This window comes from Strigops habroptila, chromosome 3, assembly GCF_004027225.2.
Source record: "Strigops habroptila isolate Jane chromosome 3, bStrHab1.2.pri, whole genome shotgun sequence".
NCBI lineage: Eukaryota > Metazoa > Chordata > Aves > Psittaciformes > Psittacidae > Strigops > Strigops habroptila.
This window is the reverse complement of record NC_044279.2, coordinates 36,169,687-36,190,360: the sequence shown is the minus strand read 5'-3', so window position 1 is coordinate 36,190,360 and position 20,674 is coordinate 36,169,687. Positions and strand designations below refer to the sequence as shown.

Below are 20,674 nucleotides of genomic sequence, written 5' to 3'. Positions count from 1 at the left end.
GTTGATGGTGCAAAAATGAGTGCAGGCACAGCTGATTTTCCGAATTCTGCCTTGGCTCTGAAGGAACACAAAGACAAAGGAGAGAGGAAACCTATAGCGTGTTTTCCAGTTGTGCTGTGTGAACCTTCTGGGTTTTGACTCACACTCTGGTCCTCTCCAACTCTAACAAAGCAGACCACAGGTTTTATCACGATATTCAGCAGATAAAACTATCAAATGAAAAGTTGCTATTTTTACACAATACCTTTTCAGAGGCCAGTAGCATCATAACTTACAGACCTGTCTCCCTTAAAACAGCTCTTGTGCACTAGCTGTTGGAAGATGCTGTTGGCAATCAGCTTCACAATTTGTTTTATTTTTCCAGATTATTCCTCTTCCAGGATGTATTTTACGATCCAAAGAGCATAAACCATGCTGAATTTCTTGGGAAATGGCTGAAGGAGTTTGGTTTTGATTTCTTTGCATTGTCCTTGCTAAATGTTTCATGCTGTGAAATTCAGATAGCTTCCTCTGATACAGGCAGTAGCAATAGGAAAATTAAAGTGTATCCCCCTCCCCCCAATTTATTGCCCTTTTATACATTAAAAAAAAATTAATCTCTACCAAGCTGAGATGAATCAGAGCCATCTTTCCAGCAGATGGTTAAAACTAAAGGGAGAGAAGGATGGCTTCATTGGGCTAATCCAAGAAAGGCAAAAGCCCTCTGAGCAGTTCCCTTTCCAGGCAGGTTAACAGCCCCGCGCTCAGCAGGTTCTGACCATCAATGGACTAACCCTTTCCTCCAACCTCACCTCCTGCTGGGCAGGAATTCAATGCATGAGCAGAGGTCAGTGTTAATGCCATCTTGCTAAAGGCATCCAGCTTTCATTCACAAAACAAGCCACTTTACTGGCTTTAGAGGGAAAAGGAAGTAACCCAGGAGAAAAAATTCGCAAAGATTTTCTATTAAGTGAGAATCAGTTTACGGCATAATACCAGTCGCAAAAGGGTCGAATCAAACATTGATATAATATATCTTTAGAGCAGCTTCTTAGTGAGAATCAAGGAAAGATTATTTTGCCCATGTCCAAGCTTAATGGCACACTTACACAAATAAGATGAGAAACTACAGCTGCAGTGAACACTTGTGCTGCCTGCTGCAGTTTACAGAACAAACATTTGGGATCTATCTGGCTAATCATGATATATTTTTCATGTGATCATCTGTTTATGCTTCTTTGGTTTATATTTCTTGGGACTGGGCTGCATGCCAAGGGGCTGGGGGCTGGAGTCAGCAACCCCCCCCAGTCCTGTGGGACCCTCGGCAGGACCCTCGGCCACAGCTGCTCCAGCCCCACATGGGAACAGGGCCCCCCCACTCCTCCTGCCCATCCCCAGGGACGCAGCATGCTTGGACCTACATGGCTTAACCCCTCTCTTTCTTTCCAGAGCCCCTTTTGCACTGGAGCCACGGGCTGGGCATGCGTATGTAAGGACATCTGCATATGCTGTTTAGTGCACATTTTAACAAAACCCCCGCCCTGTGGTGCCCTTGAGTAGCTCAATTAGGAGCGAGGCCAGTGATGGAGGCACATGTTTCTGCACTTGTTTCCAAAAAAAATCCTTTTTATCCTATGTGGTTCGTGTCCACTAGCCCCACAGGCCAGCAGCAGCATGAGGGACTTGCTGTGGCTGAGCTGGGGGCCCTGGAGTGACCTCTGCCACCATGACCCCAGAGGCTCTGCACTTAGTCCACCCTCTCCTTCTGCACGTGGCTCTCACTGCTGAAGCCTTCAGAAACCTGCTGAAACCAGGCAGAAACCTTCGTCTTTCATCCATGTGCATCCACAGAGGCTGTGCTTTTCTCACACCCCAGTCGTATGCCAGGTGCCCACCCACAGCCCCTCAGCCTGCTCACACCCCAGGTCCTGTGCTCCCAGACCACAGCTAGCAGGACCAGGCTGGCACAGTCAGAGGTTGGCCCAGGTCAAGTCACTGGTGGTGCTGCTCATGCCCATCGCAGCCCCCATGGCCTCTGTACACCAGACTTGGCGGGTGCTCCTCTCCAAAACTACTGCTACTTCGATAATCAGGTCACCCAAACTGAAGGAACAAAATCAGGGTGAGATTTTGGCTAAGCTGCTTTTATGATGCTGGGAAGACGCCGGCTGCACATGAGTTCTCCCATTTCTCTCCCACAGAGGGAGCACGGCTTGTCCATAAAACACTGAAGCAGATGCATTTCTGTAGCCATTGCAAAATCAAGAGGTTAAAGGAACTGGAAAATAGGCAAATCATGGATTATACCTCCAGCTCAAGGCAAAGATGATTTTTAGAAGTGTCACTGCTGCTTCTCAGCCTCCAGTTGTGATGCAGCAAAAAGGGGTTTCCTCAACATTGCAGCACTCCTGTCATATGTTGGTGATAATAAGGAGGGTTTGGAGCAGCACCTTAGGATGGTTCTAGTTCTGGCAAAGGAGTAAGCAGCTTTGAGTCCCTGCCCAGAGTGACAGAGCAGCTGGGGTCATTCTGTACCTTTGCAGGATATGATACTTCCCTGCAAGCACAGCTTTGCGTGTGGAGCCAAGGAAAGTACACCAAGGAGAAGGAAATGCAGAATGAACCTCCATAAAGCCACAAACATGTAACTCCACAGTGTGACTCACACTGTACCTTGGTTACTCTGCTGATGGTCACTGAATCTATGCACTTTCCTGATTAAGAGGCAAATAACATTGTGTTGCTTCTTTCTTCTCCACCAGTTGTCCCACAGCAGCTGTGCAGCCCCAGACATCACATCGATCCAGGTCCATCGATCCCCGGGGGGGAGCACAGCTGGCTCTAGCCTCCAGGCACTTCAGGCCTGAGCCACCTTGGGCGCCTCACAGCTCTTTCACATCTGAGGTCCCAGACCCAGAAAGGGTCCCAACCTGAAAGTAGTCAGGTTGTGTTTCTGGTTGGCAATGAGGAGCCCTGTGGTTTTGAAACTGTTCAGCTTCATTTCCCAGCCACATCTGCGTTTGTGCAATGGTCCTGAAAGACTCCTGCTGCCTGGAATGTGGGGAGGGGGTGAGAAAAAGCCAGGAGGACCTCAAAGGCACACACTAGGTACCTCTGCCCTCTTAGCATTCCCAATCTGCTACCACATCCTCTTGAGGTGTGACCTCAGTGGCTCTCCCAGCAGAAGCAGTGGACTGCAGGATCACTGCATGAGCAGCCCTCCCCAGGCAAGACACTGGGGCAGGGCTGAGAGCTGCAGTGTGGTTGTGTGATGTCCTCACTGGAGGTGCTTGCCCCACCTCAGCCAGGCCTGGGGCTCATGGGGTTGCTGGCCCTCCCAAATAAGACCTTGGCTGGGACCTTGCCCTTTACTGCAACAGCATTCGGAGACCCTGTGGGTCCTCCTGCACACATGGACACTGTAGCTCTGGTGGTCTGGCATACAACAACGGGCGCCGTTATGCCCCGCCTGCTCTCCCAGCACCTGACGATTTTGCAGGATGGCTATCACCTCAGTTCCCAGAAAGCTGTATGCCAAAGCTGTCTCATCTCCTCTGACTCCTGGCAGGATTTGAGCCATCACATGAAGAAAACAACTCCTCCTAACATCCCATCACTGGGGAAAAGACTGTGGAAGTCTTGATACATAGCAGTCTGCTCATCTGGAGAGAAACGCATCTGTGCTTTTCGAATGTTTCAGAGCTGAAAGCAGGTCCCACACAGCTGGGCACAATGAAGGATGAGTGCCTGCGAGACTGACTGCCACGGCTCTGCAACCTCCATGGCTCCTGGCAAAACCTGAAAGGGCAGTGCTGCACATGGGACTGTCATGCAAAGCAGAAGAACAGTAAATCCCTGGCAGAAAACGGTGCGTGAGCATTTCTCTCTGTGGTCTCTACTTCCCTGAAGATGTTTACTTTGCTCCTTGTGCTTCCCCTCTATTTCCTTCCTCTCTGTTTCACACCACTAATACATTATGCATAAACTAGCAATGAAACCAAAGAGATGAAAATGCAGTCTCGGCAGCAATAGCTCTCAAATTGTTCTAGGAAGAGAAGAGTAAGGTAAGATGGGTGGCTGAGGGAAGGCAGCAGTGTGCTTATCTGGTTGGTGGGTCCCCACAGGGAAGTCCAAGTGTGAGAGGCTCATCCTTTCTTATATCCCCATGGCATAGCACTTAACTCTAAGAATACCTTCCAGACACCATGCATCCACAAAGCCATGCAATCAACGCTTTGCAATCAGCTGCCACCAACATTACTGGTATGTGTGGCCACACAGTGTGGGCAAGGAGAAAGACAAGGAGGTGCAGTGAGGGGCATGCTGGCTGTCAGGAGGAAGTCCCCCTCATGCTGGGATGTCCCAGCTCATACACTTCTGTATAGAAATTGTTTTTCATCATGCTTAAAGTGGTTTACACAGTGTAAATCCTCCTTGTTCACAAGCATCACTGTGTCTTTTGGACAGAGCCTGGAGGCCTTTTCCCTGCATGGAACATGTTGACTCAACATAAAGGCAGAGAGGATGGCTGAATGAAAATACAGTTGGCTGCCAGAGAGGCCAGTGGTGCTGTGCTGGCAATTTTTCCTTTCACCAGTCATTTTTAGGCAAGCCAGGATGTTCCCTTCTCTCAAATCTTGATGTATAAGTACAAGCCCCAGACTGCTTAATATTCTGGGTGTTGAGGGAATTTCAGATTCCTGCAGTGGGACAATATGTCTACAGAAACTCTTTGTAATATTTGAGACAGTCTGTAATACTTGAGTGGATTCAAGTTGTCTCTTTCTTTTTACAATAGCACTATGAGAAAGCACAAAGCCTCATGTATCTGATGATTGCATGAGTGGGATCTTTTTGGGGGGGAAATTATTTCACTGTGATCTTTCCCCATTATTTTTTATTTAACTCTACATTCCTCAGTTCAGATCTACTTAAAAGAAAAGTAGAAACAAAGAAGTGGCCCTTGTGTGAGGAACAGCTCTTGGAAGAGACAGTCCCTGGGAGACTGCATCTTCTGGTGGCCTCATTTTATAGGATGGCGACTGATATCCACCAGTGTCTGGAAACACCAAGTCTATTCATACAAAAAATAAATCTCATGTGAAATACAGGCTTTCATGGATCATCTAGTAAAGGTGAACGTTTTTTATATCATATTGCACACTAAGAAATAAAAAGCAAACTGCACTGACAGGACACATTGACAGTGCCCTTTCTACAGCAGATTTTTATGTGTTTTCCAGAGTCTTTAATTCTCTTACTTCAGAGTCCCTCTCACTGTGGATTTATGACATGTTTCCTGCCTCCCTCCTCCTCATCTGTTCCCCCATCTCTCTTACTTGAACTGCTTTAAAGTGACACATTGACGCGTATCCATGTGATGAAAGCGAGCATATAGCTCCGGACCCGACATAGCGTGTTTCTTTGCAGTTTGGTGACCCCGCACCAGCCAACACACCCTGCCAATGTCTGAGTGCAAATGCAGCGGACAGGCAGAGGGATGCCTGCCTGGCAGGGAAAGGCCATGAAGCGGAAGGTGGAAAGGCTCAGCCCATGTGGAGCAGGAAAGATCCTACTCTTTTTCAGACCCTTGGATCCTACTTTGGAGCTGCTGGATGAGAACTCTTACTGCTGTTAAGTCACAGCCCATGATGGCAGCATTTGATGGTCCCCTCTGGAACAGTTACCCTCTGGTAACTGCTGCTATTCACCATAGATGTACTCACCTCAGAAAAACCAAAGCCACCCCACCACCCACCAGTGCTGTCGCCAGCGACACACACCCCCTTCTGCAACCTCTCTCCTTGCCCTTCCTCTAAGCCCAGGCAGTGCCCACTTGCTCAACCTTGAGTAGCAGGGGAGCAAGGAGAGCACCCAGTGCCAGGAGCCAAGGGGATCCCCTGCACGGTCATGCGTGTCTGGGGACTAAAGCAAGGACAGAGAGTTAAAGGTTCCTCACTCTCAGCATTACTGCCTGACTGACCTCAGATGGTTCATAAATGCTTTTGTGCCTTAGTTTTCTCCTACATAAAAGATATGAGTCTACCTGTTCCCATGGCTTTTCATTTTTTCCTTTCTCCCCATATTCCTTCCCCACTCTTACAGATTCAGCTCAATACCCAAAAACATCCACATTTGCTAAAGTTTTGAGATTAAATAATTTGAAACACATTTTGAAGTCCTTCTGCTTCTCAGTGCATTGCATCTCATAGAGGTGTGAGATCCTAGCACCAGGTCCAGACCCACAAGTTAAGTATACCAAATGCTGTAAGAGATCGCTGCCATCTCCTCACTGGTGCCCACGCCTGATCCCTGCCTAACCCAGTGAGTCGTCTTCCTTTGATCCTGACTAAGGAATGCTTATCTTTAGGGCAGCCTCCCAGCTCTCTGCAAAAAGCTGAACACCTTTACAGATACAGTGCCTGTTAGTACCCCTTCCCAGGACGTCCCTTCCTGAGCAGCCTTTCCAAAGGATGTCTTGAGCACCAGTGATCACTCGTCCCACAGAAACAGCAGCACATGGCAGCTCGCTGCCTTTGCCTTCTGCTGGTCAGAGACTTTTGGAGGATTTTAAGAGTTGTGTTAACTTACCTTTGAAACGATGTGGCTGCTTCCTGCAGCTTTAAAGAGGCTGCACACAGCCTGGCTATATCATCACAGGGGAATTTCTTGTTCCTGGTCAGTACAACCATAAGTTAAATCTCAGGTGTTCTCTGTGTAAATGTGGAGCTACACTCAGCAAAACCTTATGGTGCCACAGTCTAGAGTTTTTTTGTTCTGTAATCACCACATTCAAGATGCCAATGCTATGTAATGTTACAGCTATTAAGGCCCTTTTCACTACTACTAGAGTAAAAAAGGAGTATTTTCACTATGCTTTTCAAATATTTCTGTGAAAATATACAGATCTGCTTTTTGATCTACTTGTAAAAGCCCTGCAAGAAGGTGTCTCTAAGGATATTAAATTTTTTCCACTGTTTGCATGACTCTTGGAGCTCACTATCTATTGAGATTAGCAAGGTGACAGTTTTTAAAGAGGAGCCTGGAAAATCATTACGAAATTCCTAAGCTGTGGGCTCATGCCCTTCCACAGCTTTGCAAAGCATTGTGCATTGGATTAGTTCAAACATTTGCCACCTGGAATGAAAATATGTATTGATAACAACAGTTCAAAGCAAGGCTGGCACAGAACTCACCAGCAGCCCATAGCATCCTGCAGTACTGAGTCCAACAGAGTAACTCCATGTTGTACAGAAAGGTTCTGTCTCTTGCTTCCACCAAACCTCCTGCCTGGAAATTTCACTGGGTCCCTTCTAGTTCTTTGTGCCCTAAGAAAGAGTGAACTGCTCTTCCCTATCCATCTTCTCAGCATCATCTTACAGTAACCTGGTCATCTGCCAGGACACTTTAGACACAGACAAAGAAGCAAAGTTTGAGAAGGAAACAGTTAAAATCTCACTTAGACAACCGCATACGTGGGAAGCAGCCTGTTCATCTAGAAGTGTGAGAACAAAGCCCACTGTACACAGAGAGTTGGGCATTTATGCGATTTCTCAGCATAGACCTAGTCTGTCGCCCGACCCCGGGCACTGTGAGGCACCACTGCCCTTGGTCTAAGGGTTTTTTTGGGAAGGTTCCTTAACTCGGGTTAACCCATTGACCTAGAAAACGCCAGTCCTTTTCAGTACTATAGCTTTGCCCTCAGCTCAGATCTGTGTGAATTGTGCTTGGAGTTCAGCACAGTAGAAAACCAAAGAAGTGGGAGTGGGACTACCTCTAATTCCAAGGAAGTGTCCCAGGAGACCTGCCACCATCTAAAGTCATCTGACTTCCAGCCCTCACCCCTGAGTTCGCAGGCACATTGTGCATACAGAGCCTTTCCTCTCCCAACCTAGGACATGGCTGCTAGTACTCTGCTCCTGAGCTTCGGTCTTTGTCTTCTCTTGTGCTTTTCTGCTGCATATTCATGCTACCAAAAGACCAAGGACAAACCTACTTTCAAAGGCCCTCTAGAGTTCGTGAAGTGGACAGTCTGCTTCAAATCTTTTAAGTGCGTCAAGATGGTTGTCACAGTTTCACCCACCACCACTCCTGCTCTCCTCTCCTCTCTTCTCCTCTCACCATTCCTGCTTCATCCTCCACCTTGTTCCCCCAGACAGCTCGGAGAGCAAAGCACAGGCTTACAGAGCACATAGCACTATGAAGGGGTTTGCAGTATAAGATCCTCAGGAGTGAAAAGTGATCTTTTTGGCACATGCAGCTGAGCAGTCTCAAACGTGCTCTGCAATATCGCTCATACAAATGGCACAGGGCTGTGAAGGCATGGAGGAACCATTCTGCAATACGCTGTCAGCCGGCGAGAAACTCTGCAGGAAAGAAAATGCACAACAGCTCCCAGCTGCCCTGGGCTACAGGCGTCAAACCTACACGCAGCCTTGCTGACACTATAATTGTCCACAAGTAGGGTAGTCTGAATGGCACCCTTTGAATCACAGACTTTCATGTCGCTGGCAAATGGAAAAGCAGACATCGATAGATGATGAATATAGTGAGAATTGTATTCTAATTAGAAATAAGACGTATATTACCATGTACTGGATCAAATAACACGAAGGACTAAAATGGCTGTGCTGAATAATTGAGATCCCAGTTGTATAATTTTTCCTATCATTTTAAAGTTATGCCACGGAACCAGTAATATTCCACTAATAAAAAAAGGTTCCTCATAAAAAGGAAAAATATCAAAGAGTGAATAGGAACACTAGAGAGAGAAGCAGAAATTTCCCACTCCTCACGCTTCTGTGTGTGCAAGTACTACTTTATAGGCTTTGATTCTTTTATAAAACTATAAACACAAAGAAATTCATGATGAGCAGCCACTGTACTTATACAAGCACATGAGATGCATGGTGATGCTGAAAATTTTCTCTTTACCTTCCCACCTCTGTGATGCTGCATGCACTTGTGATGGTGGGCAACAGAAAGAATTGGCAAGACTTGATTTGATATTCAGAGTAACAGCTACATGCAATTGTAAACTGGGCGTTCAAACCCAAATTTATTTATTTAGGGGGTTTAAGCCAACTCCATCTGAAGGCACCGCATTCTATACCTAGGCGCGAGTAAACAGATTCCTTCCTACTGGGGCTGTTCATCCCCAGTACCACACAAAGCAAGGAGCTGTAAGCATCGTATTACTAGTAGCTTGAAATTCAGACTACAGCTTCTTTTAAAAGATAGTATTTTTCCAGAAATGTTTATTTTAAGTTTAGAGCTGTTATTGTTATTTCTTCTCAGTGGTGTTAAAGTCCAGTTGGAAGAGTTTTCTTTCCTCTGCATTGAGGTTGAAAATTCCTGGAAAGCCATGACAATATTCAGCATTCATGATTACACAGACAGACATATTTCATGAAAATTGCATAGGCTTTTAATACAGGATTATGAATGAGCTCTAATGTTGAAATTATATTAGATTGAATTTCAGAACGTATTTAACATATTTCCATACAGCAACCTTGGGATGTCTTTTCAATAACAGTGATTATTACAGGCAGGCTGTTTTTTATGAAAACATTTGTTCAAGGTGGACAAGGCTTCCTGAAAAATGTTGTACATCTTTATGGCTGACATTTTAGTTGTTTTGAATTAACTTTTTTCACAGCCAGAATGAAACATTTCACCATATAATTCTTCATGCATGTCTTCAAACAAACCTGGAGGCTTTGCCGTGAATTTTCTAAGATGTGATACAATCTCAGCCATGAAAACGCTTCATGAGCTGGAGGTGAGCATTTTATCCCAAGTTATTCTGTTACTCTCAAAAACCAAATATTCTTAGCTAATGTCTGCCTTTTAAAAGCAGTGGTTGCCTCAGCTGATCCAAAGACATCTCTAAGCATCATCTTGTAAACAATCCAAGGCTTACTCTTTTATAGGCCTCCTACAGCTGACTGCCAGGCCCATGGATCTTGATAAGGACAAACTGTTTGGTTGAGTGGAATAGAGTTCAGATTTTGATTTGCATAATGGCAAACACATTTCGATTATGCATCACCCAGGACAGTGTATGCATTTGGAAAGCAGAAGGTGGTGCTTCACCTTTGGGATCTGCCTGTAGGAGCAGTTTCCCTGCCTGTCCTCATGGCACAGCTTGAGGATGGTCCCCTGGACCAGTGGCTCAGCTCTGCCATTTTGCCCTTCTTTCTTCCCTTACAGAAAGCAGCAGAGTTCATATTCCTTTTTTCTGGAACATCAGTGGTTTAAAATGCAGTTAATTCAGAAATGTATTACTAGGCAAGGCCCGAGGTAACGGAGCATGCCTTTGGCAATTGATGTAGTTCTCTCCTGCGGTTTCTGGACTTGCCTCTCCATATTCATTCGCTGCCATTAGGAGCACCTGGACTATTATGTTACACTGATGCTGCATCCTATTTGCCTCTCATATGCATTGGTGTCGATCGAAGTAACACCACAGAAAACACTTAGGTTTTACCAGTCTCAGGCACTGAAAAGCTTTCCCTCACTCTTTAGCAAGTTTGATAGCTCCCATTCATCTAGTTTAGTCACTGGAGAAAACAGATTTGTGTTTCTCACACTGGTGGCATAAATGCTCCCCTCACTTTTATACTGCTGGAAGAAATGTGTGTTTTCAGGGCTAAAACAGTAATCCATTCACAGCACGCTTCTGAAACCAACCCTATTTTATTCACCTCTCTTAAATGGTCAAAACTGTGTAACTGGATGCCACAGGCTCTATGCTCCTAACACCTAATAGAGATTCTTTGAAGGGATGTTTTGAAGACATTTGAAATAGGAAGCTCTGTGCCCTATCCTCACTGCTGTTGTGAAACTCCAGGTAAGTCCACATAGATGTGGATTTTTACTGCAGTTTAACATTTCTAAACATGATCTTGCTGGTTAAGAATGGGCTGAATCATCTAAAATTGACTTTTATTTTTGGCCTCTAACTTGACCCATGGAATGTATCTACTAATTAAATGTCAACAGGAAACAAATGTCTTCACAGACAGAAAGTAGTTATCTATGGCAATTTTGGTTTGTGGTGAAAAGCTAGGATGAAAAGAAATCCACATATAGAAAGTCACATTTTTAAACAGTGTTAGATACTCATGCATGGCCACCCAGCTAGGGATGGAAACGGCTGGAGACACATGGTTTCTCCAGAGTGGATTCAATAAGCTCTAGGAGACCTTGTCTTTTCAGCCTAGCTGTCCTACTACATGATGAATCCTGGACTCTGAGAAGAAGGGAGCTTGGCCAGTTAGCAAGGAGAAGCCTCAGCCTGCGACGCAATTCAGAAGGGAGAAAAACTGTATATAAAAGCACCTCCATCTGTATTAATAGAAAGAACCTTTCACACATTTTTTTTTTGTTGCTGCTCCATATCAACTTCTCAAAGATTCATTTCTTCTGATTTTCCACCAAACACCTAGAAGGAAATCTGACTCATAGAAATCTCCATAGCCTAAACAGTTGGCCCAACTGAAAGATAAAATAAAATATCCCAAGAGAGGAGGAAAACCTACCATTCCACTTGGCATCTGCGTGTAGGAAAAGTGCTGCTCCACTATGACCATAATGCTTTTAGATGCAACCCACTATTGGGCACTGTCTCAGCCTTTCAAGAAATCACTTTCCACTGTAAACACTAACCACGGTCAGTGCAAAATATTTATTCCTCTCATCTGAGGATCTCCCACATGCTTCGAGGTATTCGAGTTCATAAGTGAGAATACCAAATATTATTCCTGTTGCACATACATCAGTCAGCTCTTGGACACTCTCCCTCTATGTCATGGTGTCAGTAAGGATGAGTGAAGCTGCCCTTTGGCCAGACTGCTGTTTGTTTTAAAACACTAGATTTGGGTGTTGTTAAAAGCACCTCCCACCACGGATGTCCTTGTTTTCCAAAGTAAACAGCCTGTGGCGTCTTGTGACCTGAACAGCCCCAAGTGTCTGACCTTGAAAAACAAAAAATATTTTATTTGAAAAGAAAAATCTGCAGTCTAAATTATTCGGGGCACTGCTTTCCTTCCTCAGCAGGATGCTGGAATGCCCAGGCTTCAGTAGGAGTTGCTTACATGCCACAGATATACACGGGAACATATTTGCTCTCTAATGATATATTAGGCAATGGTTTTGAGTTGGCAGGCTACTAAAAGCCCCAGACAAACAAAGATAAAATTGTAATTCATCAACAAAGAATACTGAATTCATGGTCACTGGTGGCTGCTGGGGCTGGTGGTAGCCCAAAGCTGAAGTTGACAACATGGAAACAACAAATTCGAGAGATTGCTTAGGATTTTCTCAGCTTTGGAGGAAAAAAAAAAAAGCTCTTCAGTTTTTTTTTTCTAGAACTCGTTCAAACTAGGAGCAAGATAAAAAGTTCACCTTTCTCAAAATCCTGGACAACAGGGCTCAGGCAGCAAAGGTGTATGAAAACACTGTGATTGCAAGTATCTTCTGCAGCCCGTAAATGAAGGTGTGAAAACAGAGGAGTAACAATGTGTGCAAAGAGGCAGCCAAGGGACTGTCTCACCGACGGCTCAGCAGTGCAGTGCTTTAGCTGGCACAGGCCTTCCTTTTGAGAATTTATTTGGTCCATGGTTTTTAGGATTCCTATTCTCTGTACTGGTTACTTGGAGGAGTAGGATTTTCCAAAGGCATCCTATTCCTAAGAAAGATTTTAACGCGTCTTGAAAATATTTTCTCTCAGTTACGTTGAGGAATCTTTCTCAGCGGACCTTAGTTCCTTTCCATTCCCTCAGATTTACAGGAGCTTTGTTTCACTGAAGTCAGTGACATTAGACAGATCCCGAAAGTAAGTTAAGAATTAGGACCTATTTTTACAGGGCTTCACAAGCCTGTGTTATTTTAATTGTCCTGAATAAAATGTGATCTTACAGTGCCATGGTGGAAATCCATGTAATTTCAGATGAACATGAGGGGCAAACAGCAAGGGGCAAAATGTAAATTCCTCCTTCCCTTTCCCCACCCTCCAGCTACCCTTCCGTCTCCTGACTGCTCTCTGGATAAAAACCGACTGCTCTTATGGCAAGGAATTCAATCTCCTCACCAGCTGCAGCATCACCAAGGCTCTCAGGGATATTGCCACAGTGATTTCTGTGAACTGGTACCAGCACCAAATAATTTCACAAAAAACCACCAGTGAACAACTAAGAAATCACCAGGGGTGCTGGCTGTTACAGTCTGAGGCCAAATGTGAAGTGGTGTTCTGGAGGTGAAAGGATCTCTACACCATTAAAGACCTTCTAAGTTTCCCAGTCCCAAGGGTGTGCTTTCTTGGGAGAAAAACCTGTTTCAGATCACAGCAGATATTTTCCACACTACCCAGCAGTTATACCTGAGGATGTTCTCCAGATGTTTGTGTCTGTATGCAACATAAAATAATAAAGCTGTAAACTGGAGGAGACAATACCTGGACTGCAAGAGGAAGGGCTTTAGGGCAGCCTGGAAAAACATGAAAATTAACTAGCCCACACACAAGATCACCCTGTCCACTTTAATAGGATGATAAAGACATATTTTATTTGCTTTTCCAACGAACTGCTACTTTTCCTAACAAAATGGGCATATGTCATGGTTCTTGTATTGCCAATAGGTGATAGCTTGTATTTTGCGGAACAGATACTCCTTCCACTTAAGCAGACAAGAAATGAGAATTATGGGGTCTAAGACAAGGTGAAGCTGCAGTCAGATAGTTTTTAGACTACAGTGTAAAAAAAATAATAATATTCCACTGTCTGGAATGCCAGCTATTGAAAAACAGAAGAGAAGAAAAACCCTTGCAGCAACTGAAAATGGAGGGAATGGAAACAAATCTGTTGCATTAGGGCAGTAAAATTTCCTGGCTAAAAGAAGCTAGACCACAGGTATCATCTGTACTAAAACAAAAAAGAACACCAAATGAGAATGCGCTGGCTAACACATCTGCAGAGTAAAATGTCTTCAGTGTTTGCAAGCTGTCTAACAAGAGGTGAATAAAACAGGAGTTTGAAACTGGAAGCCTTTTCTCTTTTCTTTTCTGGAACCATTTCTCTTTTTCTGCTGGCCTACATCAACTAAGCAAAAGGTCTGAGAAGGTTGGCTACAGGTCCTAGGAGGTCCCCAGGGAGGGTTTCTGAGTGTACTATTCCTGCTTAATTTGGGCTGCTCTAGCGAGTCCTGATCCCAAAAACAGGTGGACATAACTGAGATCTTTTTGCTTAGTGCATTTAATATTACACCGGTGGCCTGTGTAAGAATTTCAGAATGTCACATGCCTACACTGCTTGGAGTTTGGCTATTTCAGTGATTTCAGTGACTGGGGAGTGTGTGGAAGTATTATCTTGCACTTTGTTAAAAAAAGTGACTGTAAAAATAATATAGTTGCTGACTGCTGTCATGGCTTTGATCTGAGAAGCGTACACAGGCCCTTTGGTGTGTGACTTCTCTTTATAACAAAGCGGGAGCAAGCCAGACTGGAATGAAGCTCTTCGCATATGCAGGACTAAACATTTTTGCAGGCTTATTGTGGGACCTGTAGGTGGCCTCATTTTAATAGTCAATAAACCAAGAACTATTAGTTCAGCTTGCCAATGAACTAAGCAATGTTTTGTCTTATTCTACTGAATTTGGAAGCTGATGAATTTGCTTCTAGTGCCATTGAATACTCTGCCATTTGCTCTGTAAACAAGTGGGTACAGAGCACACGGATTTTAATTTTGAAGTGCAAACATCTGTTTTGTTTTCATCCTTAAATTCCTTCAAGGGTGGAAAGAGAGAGGGCATGATCTTGAAACTCTGAGTGAGGACCAGAAAAGTAGCCTGTAGCATGTATTTCACATCCCCTCCCAAACCACGGGTGACGGAGCAGGAGACTGTGTTGTTAACCACAGACATTTTGTAACATACTGAAGAATAAGAAAAATCAAAATACTTCACATACTCTTTACAGAAGATCTAAGCTCACAGCTTATGAAATTCAGTTGGGTAAATGGACTGCAACACAAGGCTAAGTGAATTAAGGCTGACATACTTCAGTACAACAAATGGAGTACCAACATCCACATCCACACTTGGCATCATGTTTGCGACAACACATTCTTCACTGTCACCCCAATAGAAATGCTGACTTAACACTTTGTCTTATTTAACTGATCCATTTTTGTGCTGAGGAAGAAGAGGAAATACAGTGGAGCTTAACTAGTGCCACAGAAAGCTCCACCTTTGTCAGCGGTTGAGAGGGCTGTAAGGTCTCATGCCTCATGCTAGTACATTGGGCAAGTCCTATCCTGTGGGTCATTATTATCACTATCTTGTGTTGGGCTACTGGAGGGAAGTTGTGCGCTTCAGTTTTATCTTCCCTTTATCCCAAGAGATGACAGAGCCTTCAGACACCATTCACCTGCAAGTGAAAATTAGAGGCCAAGACGTTATTTCACAACAAGCTCCCTCTCCTTTCTTGGAGCGATGTCTTTGCCGCATAGATCTAGATGTCAGCCAACCACCATCCATGTGGTGAATACATGCTACAGCCACTGTGGTAAGGCCTGTTTCAACCAGTTCACATACACACACTGAATTTTTTTTAGTGGATGAGAGCTGATAGAGCTTGGGGAAAAGGCTTGAAGTTAAGGTACCTTTAATGTATGAAAGCCATATAGCTACAATGATCAGAGAATCAGTGTTCATTAATTAACCATGTGTTCTCATCCTCCTGCCACTGCTTCTACCACCCTGTGGCCAGAGCGTTAACCTGCTGCCTGCGGGGCATTCCAAACCTGCATCCTTGGACATAAGACCTTGACAGACACCAACTTTTCAGCCGAATTCCTCCACCGCATGAGCCTGGGCACTACTGGGCTCCTTCAGCATGCCTGCGCCTCATCACATCCCACACCCCATCTTTTGGATGCAGCCAAAACTTCTGCTAAATAAAAGTTGAGACTTTCTCTAAACATTTTCCCTCTCGATTGGGCCTGGGTGCTTGATTCTTTCAAAAGCAGGTAAATGTAAGGACACCTTTTTCCCTGCAGTGCTGGGCCATGGCAGAAACCAGGAGATAAAGTGCTGAGTATGTAATATCCACAGTAAGTTAAGGGAAAGCAAAGTAAAAGCAGTTCCCTAAAAAGTGCTGCAGCTATGGGTGCAAAAACCTGACACAAACCCAGATAAACCCAGATATATAAGGAAGAGGAACAGAATTATTTATAAAGAAATTTATTTTATATTTGTGTACAACAAATATATGAAATTTAATTTGAAAAATGTATATTCTATTTCTTCAAAGTATTGAACCCTCTTAAGGAAAGGTTTTAGTTATTAAAAAGGTACCGAAGGCTAAAATTATACTTGGATAATATATGTGTGTGTGTATATATATATATAAAAAACATGTGCAATTTTATATATATATAGTATGTATAAATAATGTGACATATGATATTTTAAGGTATGCTATTTAAACATCTGAGTAACAACAGCGATATTATAAAATATAATTTGCTATTATTACAGAGTTTGCATTCAGTTTTCATAAGCATCTAGACAGTGCAAAATTTAAACATACAGAAATATTCTCCTATTATTCTATACACTGTGCTCAGCTCCCAAGTTTCCTCTGTCATGATCATAACCAGACTGAACTAAATTTGGAGGGTTCAATACTAGCCCTTACTAGCATCTTCTAAGAGCAGTAAAAGGAAATCTGTCTTACCTTGCACTGTGCTCCGGTACAGTTTGTGTACAAGAGAGAACAATGCATTTCCTATGTTAAATGGTCTAACTCCCAGAGATCACATACACCTCACCATATTGACTCATTTCATTGCACTCCATATCCTGTAAAAATAAATCTCCTGTAGGACAGCATACATTACTGCATACTGAAGTTTAAGTAATATATTTCTTTAACATAAGGCAGGAATATACTGAAATTTGATAACACTTAAATCCAGCAGCAATCTGGAATTAAACCATGTTTATGTACCACATTTTTATAGATGCTGCTTTTTTTATGTTTATGTCAGAAAATGTGGTAGAGAAAACCTATTTTTCTTTAAATAACAACAAGGGATAAAAGCAGTCCTTCTAGAAGAAATTGCTAAAACCCAGCGAGACCAGGAGAAACTCAACCGCCTTGAAACACCAAAGGTCAGCCTGCACAACCTCTTTGCAGCCGATGAGCAATTCCTTGCATGACATCTGGGGGAATACTCATGCAAGTAGGTGCTCGCTCCAGTAGAGCCTGAGTGTTTTAGCTCTAAATATTTATCATCTTTATTTGCATCTATTAAGGTACTGTATGCTTTTTTCGTGTCTGTCTTATGTTGCTAAAAAAAGGCAATTCTGATCATTCTGTATGCTGTTACAGTAGCTATAGTTTAACTGAAGGATGTTTGTACTTTAGATAATATATTTATTATCACTGACATAAAAAACTCAACCCTGCTTCCACAAAAATCAGCGGTTGCTTTGCTCCTACTAGAAATAAAATTGGATCCAAATATCTTAGTCACAAAGTTTGCTAATAAAAGTAAATACTATATTCATTAAGTCTTTCAATGCTTAAAGGCAAAGTGGTGTTAGCAAATAATGTATAGTATAACTTAAAGAACAGTATTATGCACAGTTCTAGACAAACTGTTATTCAACAAAATCTAAAAGCAGTTGTGAAAAACATCTTATGGGACAGCAAATTTTGCTACATGAAAATTTCTGGAGCTCTGACAGGCTTTTTTCAAATACATTTCTTACACCAACCCCCTCACTCATGTCCTATACCACAATTGCACAAATTAAAGGCTGTGGCCTTGTAAGCAGCATGCATCCGGACCAGCTAATCTTTACAACTGGATACTTCAGGAGGGTCTCCCTATTTCTGCCACATTCATTCCTAAACTCCGTTTTAGCAGTAACTGTTGTGTTTCTGAATCCTTGTAGCAACTGACAAGATAAAGAGCTGAGTGTCATCCCTCATTTACTTCACTTTTCAAGTTTATTTCTGAAGTTGTCCATATAATTACCCCCTGCAGATTTCAGCTTTAATTCAGGTTTGAGTTACAGTTGCTGAACAGGCCTCACAAAAAGATAAAGCTTCATTAGCAGCCCACAGAAGTGAGCCTTACTAGTTAAAACCTTGATTTAAATACCAAATAAAGGGGAAAAATAGATACTGAGAAAATGTTTACATCCTTTCAACCACACCCTTGAAATTTTGGCAGTGAATTAGCCAAAGGGTGGGCTTTACATCTCATCCATCTCTCTCAGTTGGGAAGGAACAGCCATAACTACAAGTTTCTGCAAGGTGCGGCTGATGCTGGGAGATGGCTGAATACATATGACCAAAGGCTGCATGCCTCGCAAGTCAGAACAAAGCAGAGTTGTGCTAGGAATTCAGGATTTTCTTATGCCCAGAAGTTTCCTATAGACTGGAGATAAACACCAGTCCCATCTCCCACACAAAAAGGAACAGTGCTCAAACCTAGAGTAACACAGCATGAAGAAGAAACTAATAACTAATGATGCCAAAGCCTCCCAATTTAAGGATTCCCCAAAGCACTCTCAAAGAAAAGAAAGGAAAAGAAAACCTGTGGAGTCAGTAAAAACATTTTTCAATCCAATTATATAGTAAATGCACCAGCAGGCAAGGCCTCAGTTCTGAAAAGGTGAGGAAGAAGAAGGATGGTGCAAAATGCTTTCATTCATTTAAACATTCTCAGGATATAAGAGAGCAGGCAACTTAGAAAACATTCCTTGTAAGCTGTGTGGGATCCGCACAGTTTTCTGCAGGCTTTGCTCCGTCCTACAGCTCAGCTTTGCCTGTTTGGGCAGGACTGGTTTTACCACTGCCTTCTCCAGTGTTCTTCTTGTCTGCTGGCTTGAAAGATAACGAAGCAGAGTTTGTACAGTACCGTTTGCCAGTTGGGCGAGGTCCATCGTCAAAAATATGCCCCAGGTGAGCACCACACTGAAACAAAATACAATAGAGGATCACTGTGTCTCTGTGCAGCTTGATGGCATCACCGTGGTGTTAAGCAATGACTAGCAACAGCTTCCAAAGAAGAACATTTGTGCCTACATTGCCCTTTCAAGTGGAATTTACAACCTACATTTATTTACAAGAGTGATCCAGGAAGATGATCTTCTGAGATACCACGGGCGCCTAAGACTTCAAGCCCAAATTTCCTGTATGTTCCCCGTAGTGCCACTGTGTATGTTTGGTTGGGCTGCTATTTCTGAGAAGCTGCCTGTCTCTGTAATGATCTCCTGGCAGGAGCTCAGTTGAAAACGGTGAGTTTTAACTCACAGTTAGAACCACTGTGAGTGGTGAGGGCAGAATTGCCCACATTTCACTTACTGCTGTGTAAGAAAGGGGCACCCTGAGCTCTGGTCTCTCCTCAGCCTGCAGCCATCTGCTATGCCCCTTGGTAAGAAAACACTAAACCCCTTGGTGATCCTGACAACAACATAAAGCAATGAAGATATTGGAGTATGCCCTTATACTAATGTTTTGGGTTGTTTTTTTCTTTCCACAGCCTGGCACTCTTCTGAGTATCAAGACCCTCCTGGTAAGATCCACATCCACTCCTCACCCCTAAAGGGGATGGACCTCATCCACTACTCATCTCATACTACTTTCTGTAGTACATAGGAGATAGGGACAGGTGACTGAAAAGGCCTGTAGTAAAGATATACAGAATATTTCTGAATGAATAATCTTTAGCTGGCAGTGATTATAAATAGGACTGATGCTGAATTTGCTGTTCATAATAAATGTGAAACTCCAGATGGTCTGTTGACACTTTTGTTCTCTATGAATCAGCCTCAGGTATTAGCAGTAGTATTCAGGGTGAACACTACTGCTCCTGTCTATAAAAAAGGTAGAAGTCCCTTGCTTTACAGAAGAGTACAATATTTTGAAGAAGCTGATCCAGTTGATCCTTATTCAAAAATTAGGATTACTATCGCTGTACATTATGGCTGACAAGTCATCTGGATAATAAGAACTTCTTGTAATTAGTCACTTAAATTCCACAGGTTCATTTTTACAGCCTGCCATGAGAAATAAAAAAATAACACCTTGCACTGGAGAAATATTTATCTTGAACAGGAAAGTCATGCTGCTTTACCAAAGAGCCTTGGCTTTTCGAGTCAATAGCTGATCTCAGTGAGAGCTGGAATGATGTAACTGAGATCACAGAGCTGCTTGTGGGCTCACAGTCAGACACCAAAAATTAAAGACTGCAAATTATTCTTAACGTTTAATTAATTCATAGTATCCCAAACATGTAGTGGCAATATTCCAAACTGAATGAGTTAATGATGGCAAATCTCTACCCTGCAGTTAATGTGTTGCTAATGTTTTCCCGCTGTTACGGCCTTTAGTTCACCAAAGCAGTAGGAAGGGTGTCTGTAGAAGCAGGTAAAGTCTTGGCTTTGGGTTAAACTCTCTCAACAGACGGGAAGGCTGGGGGAGGCTCTCACACCAGCTAGGAGGGACAGCTGAAACAACAATCCTCATGACTTTGGGAGCAGGGCAGGTATGCCTGTGAAGCCTCAGTGCTCCCACACGTCAGTCCCACCCGCACAGACACACCCCAGGGCAGGCTTCCTGCTTCTGGAGAAGCATCACTGAAACAGCCACAGCAGTCCAGCAAGGACTCCAAGAACA

The 20,674-nt window shown here is 43.5% G+C and overlaps 1 protein-coding gene across 3 annotated transcripts in view; it reads right to left on the bottom strand.

Moving 5' to 3' along the window:
- Positions 1-16,485: 16,485 nt before the first annotated feature.
- The window catches only part of MSRB3 (methionine sulfoxide reductase B3), an 83,874-nt gene continuing 79,685 nt past the window's right edge, over positions 16,486-20,674 (bottom strand). For all 3 annotated transcript variants that reach the window (XM_030480329.1, XM_030480327.1, XM_030480328.1), the window contains exon 7: positions 16,486-18,970. In XM_030480329.1, the coding sequence (XP_030336189.1) occupies positions 18,806-18,970 (165 nt within the window). In that variant the 3' untranslated portion in view covers positions 16,486-18,805. The remainder of the gene's footprint in view (positions 18,971-20,674) is intronic.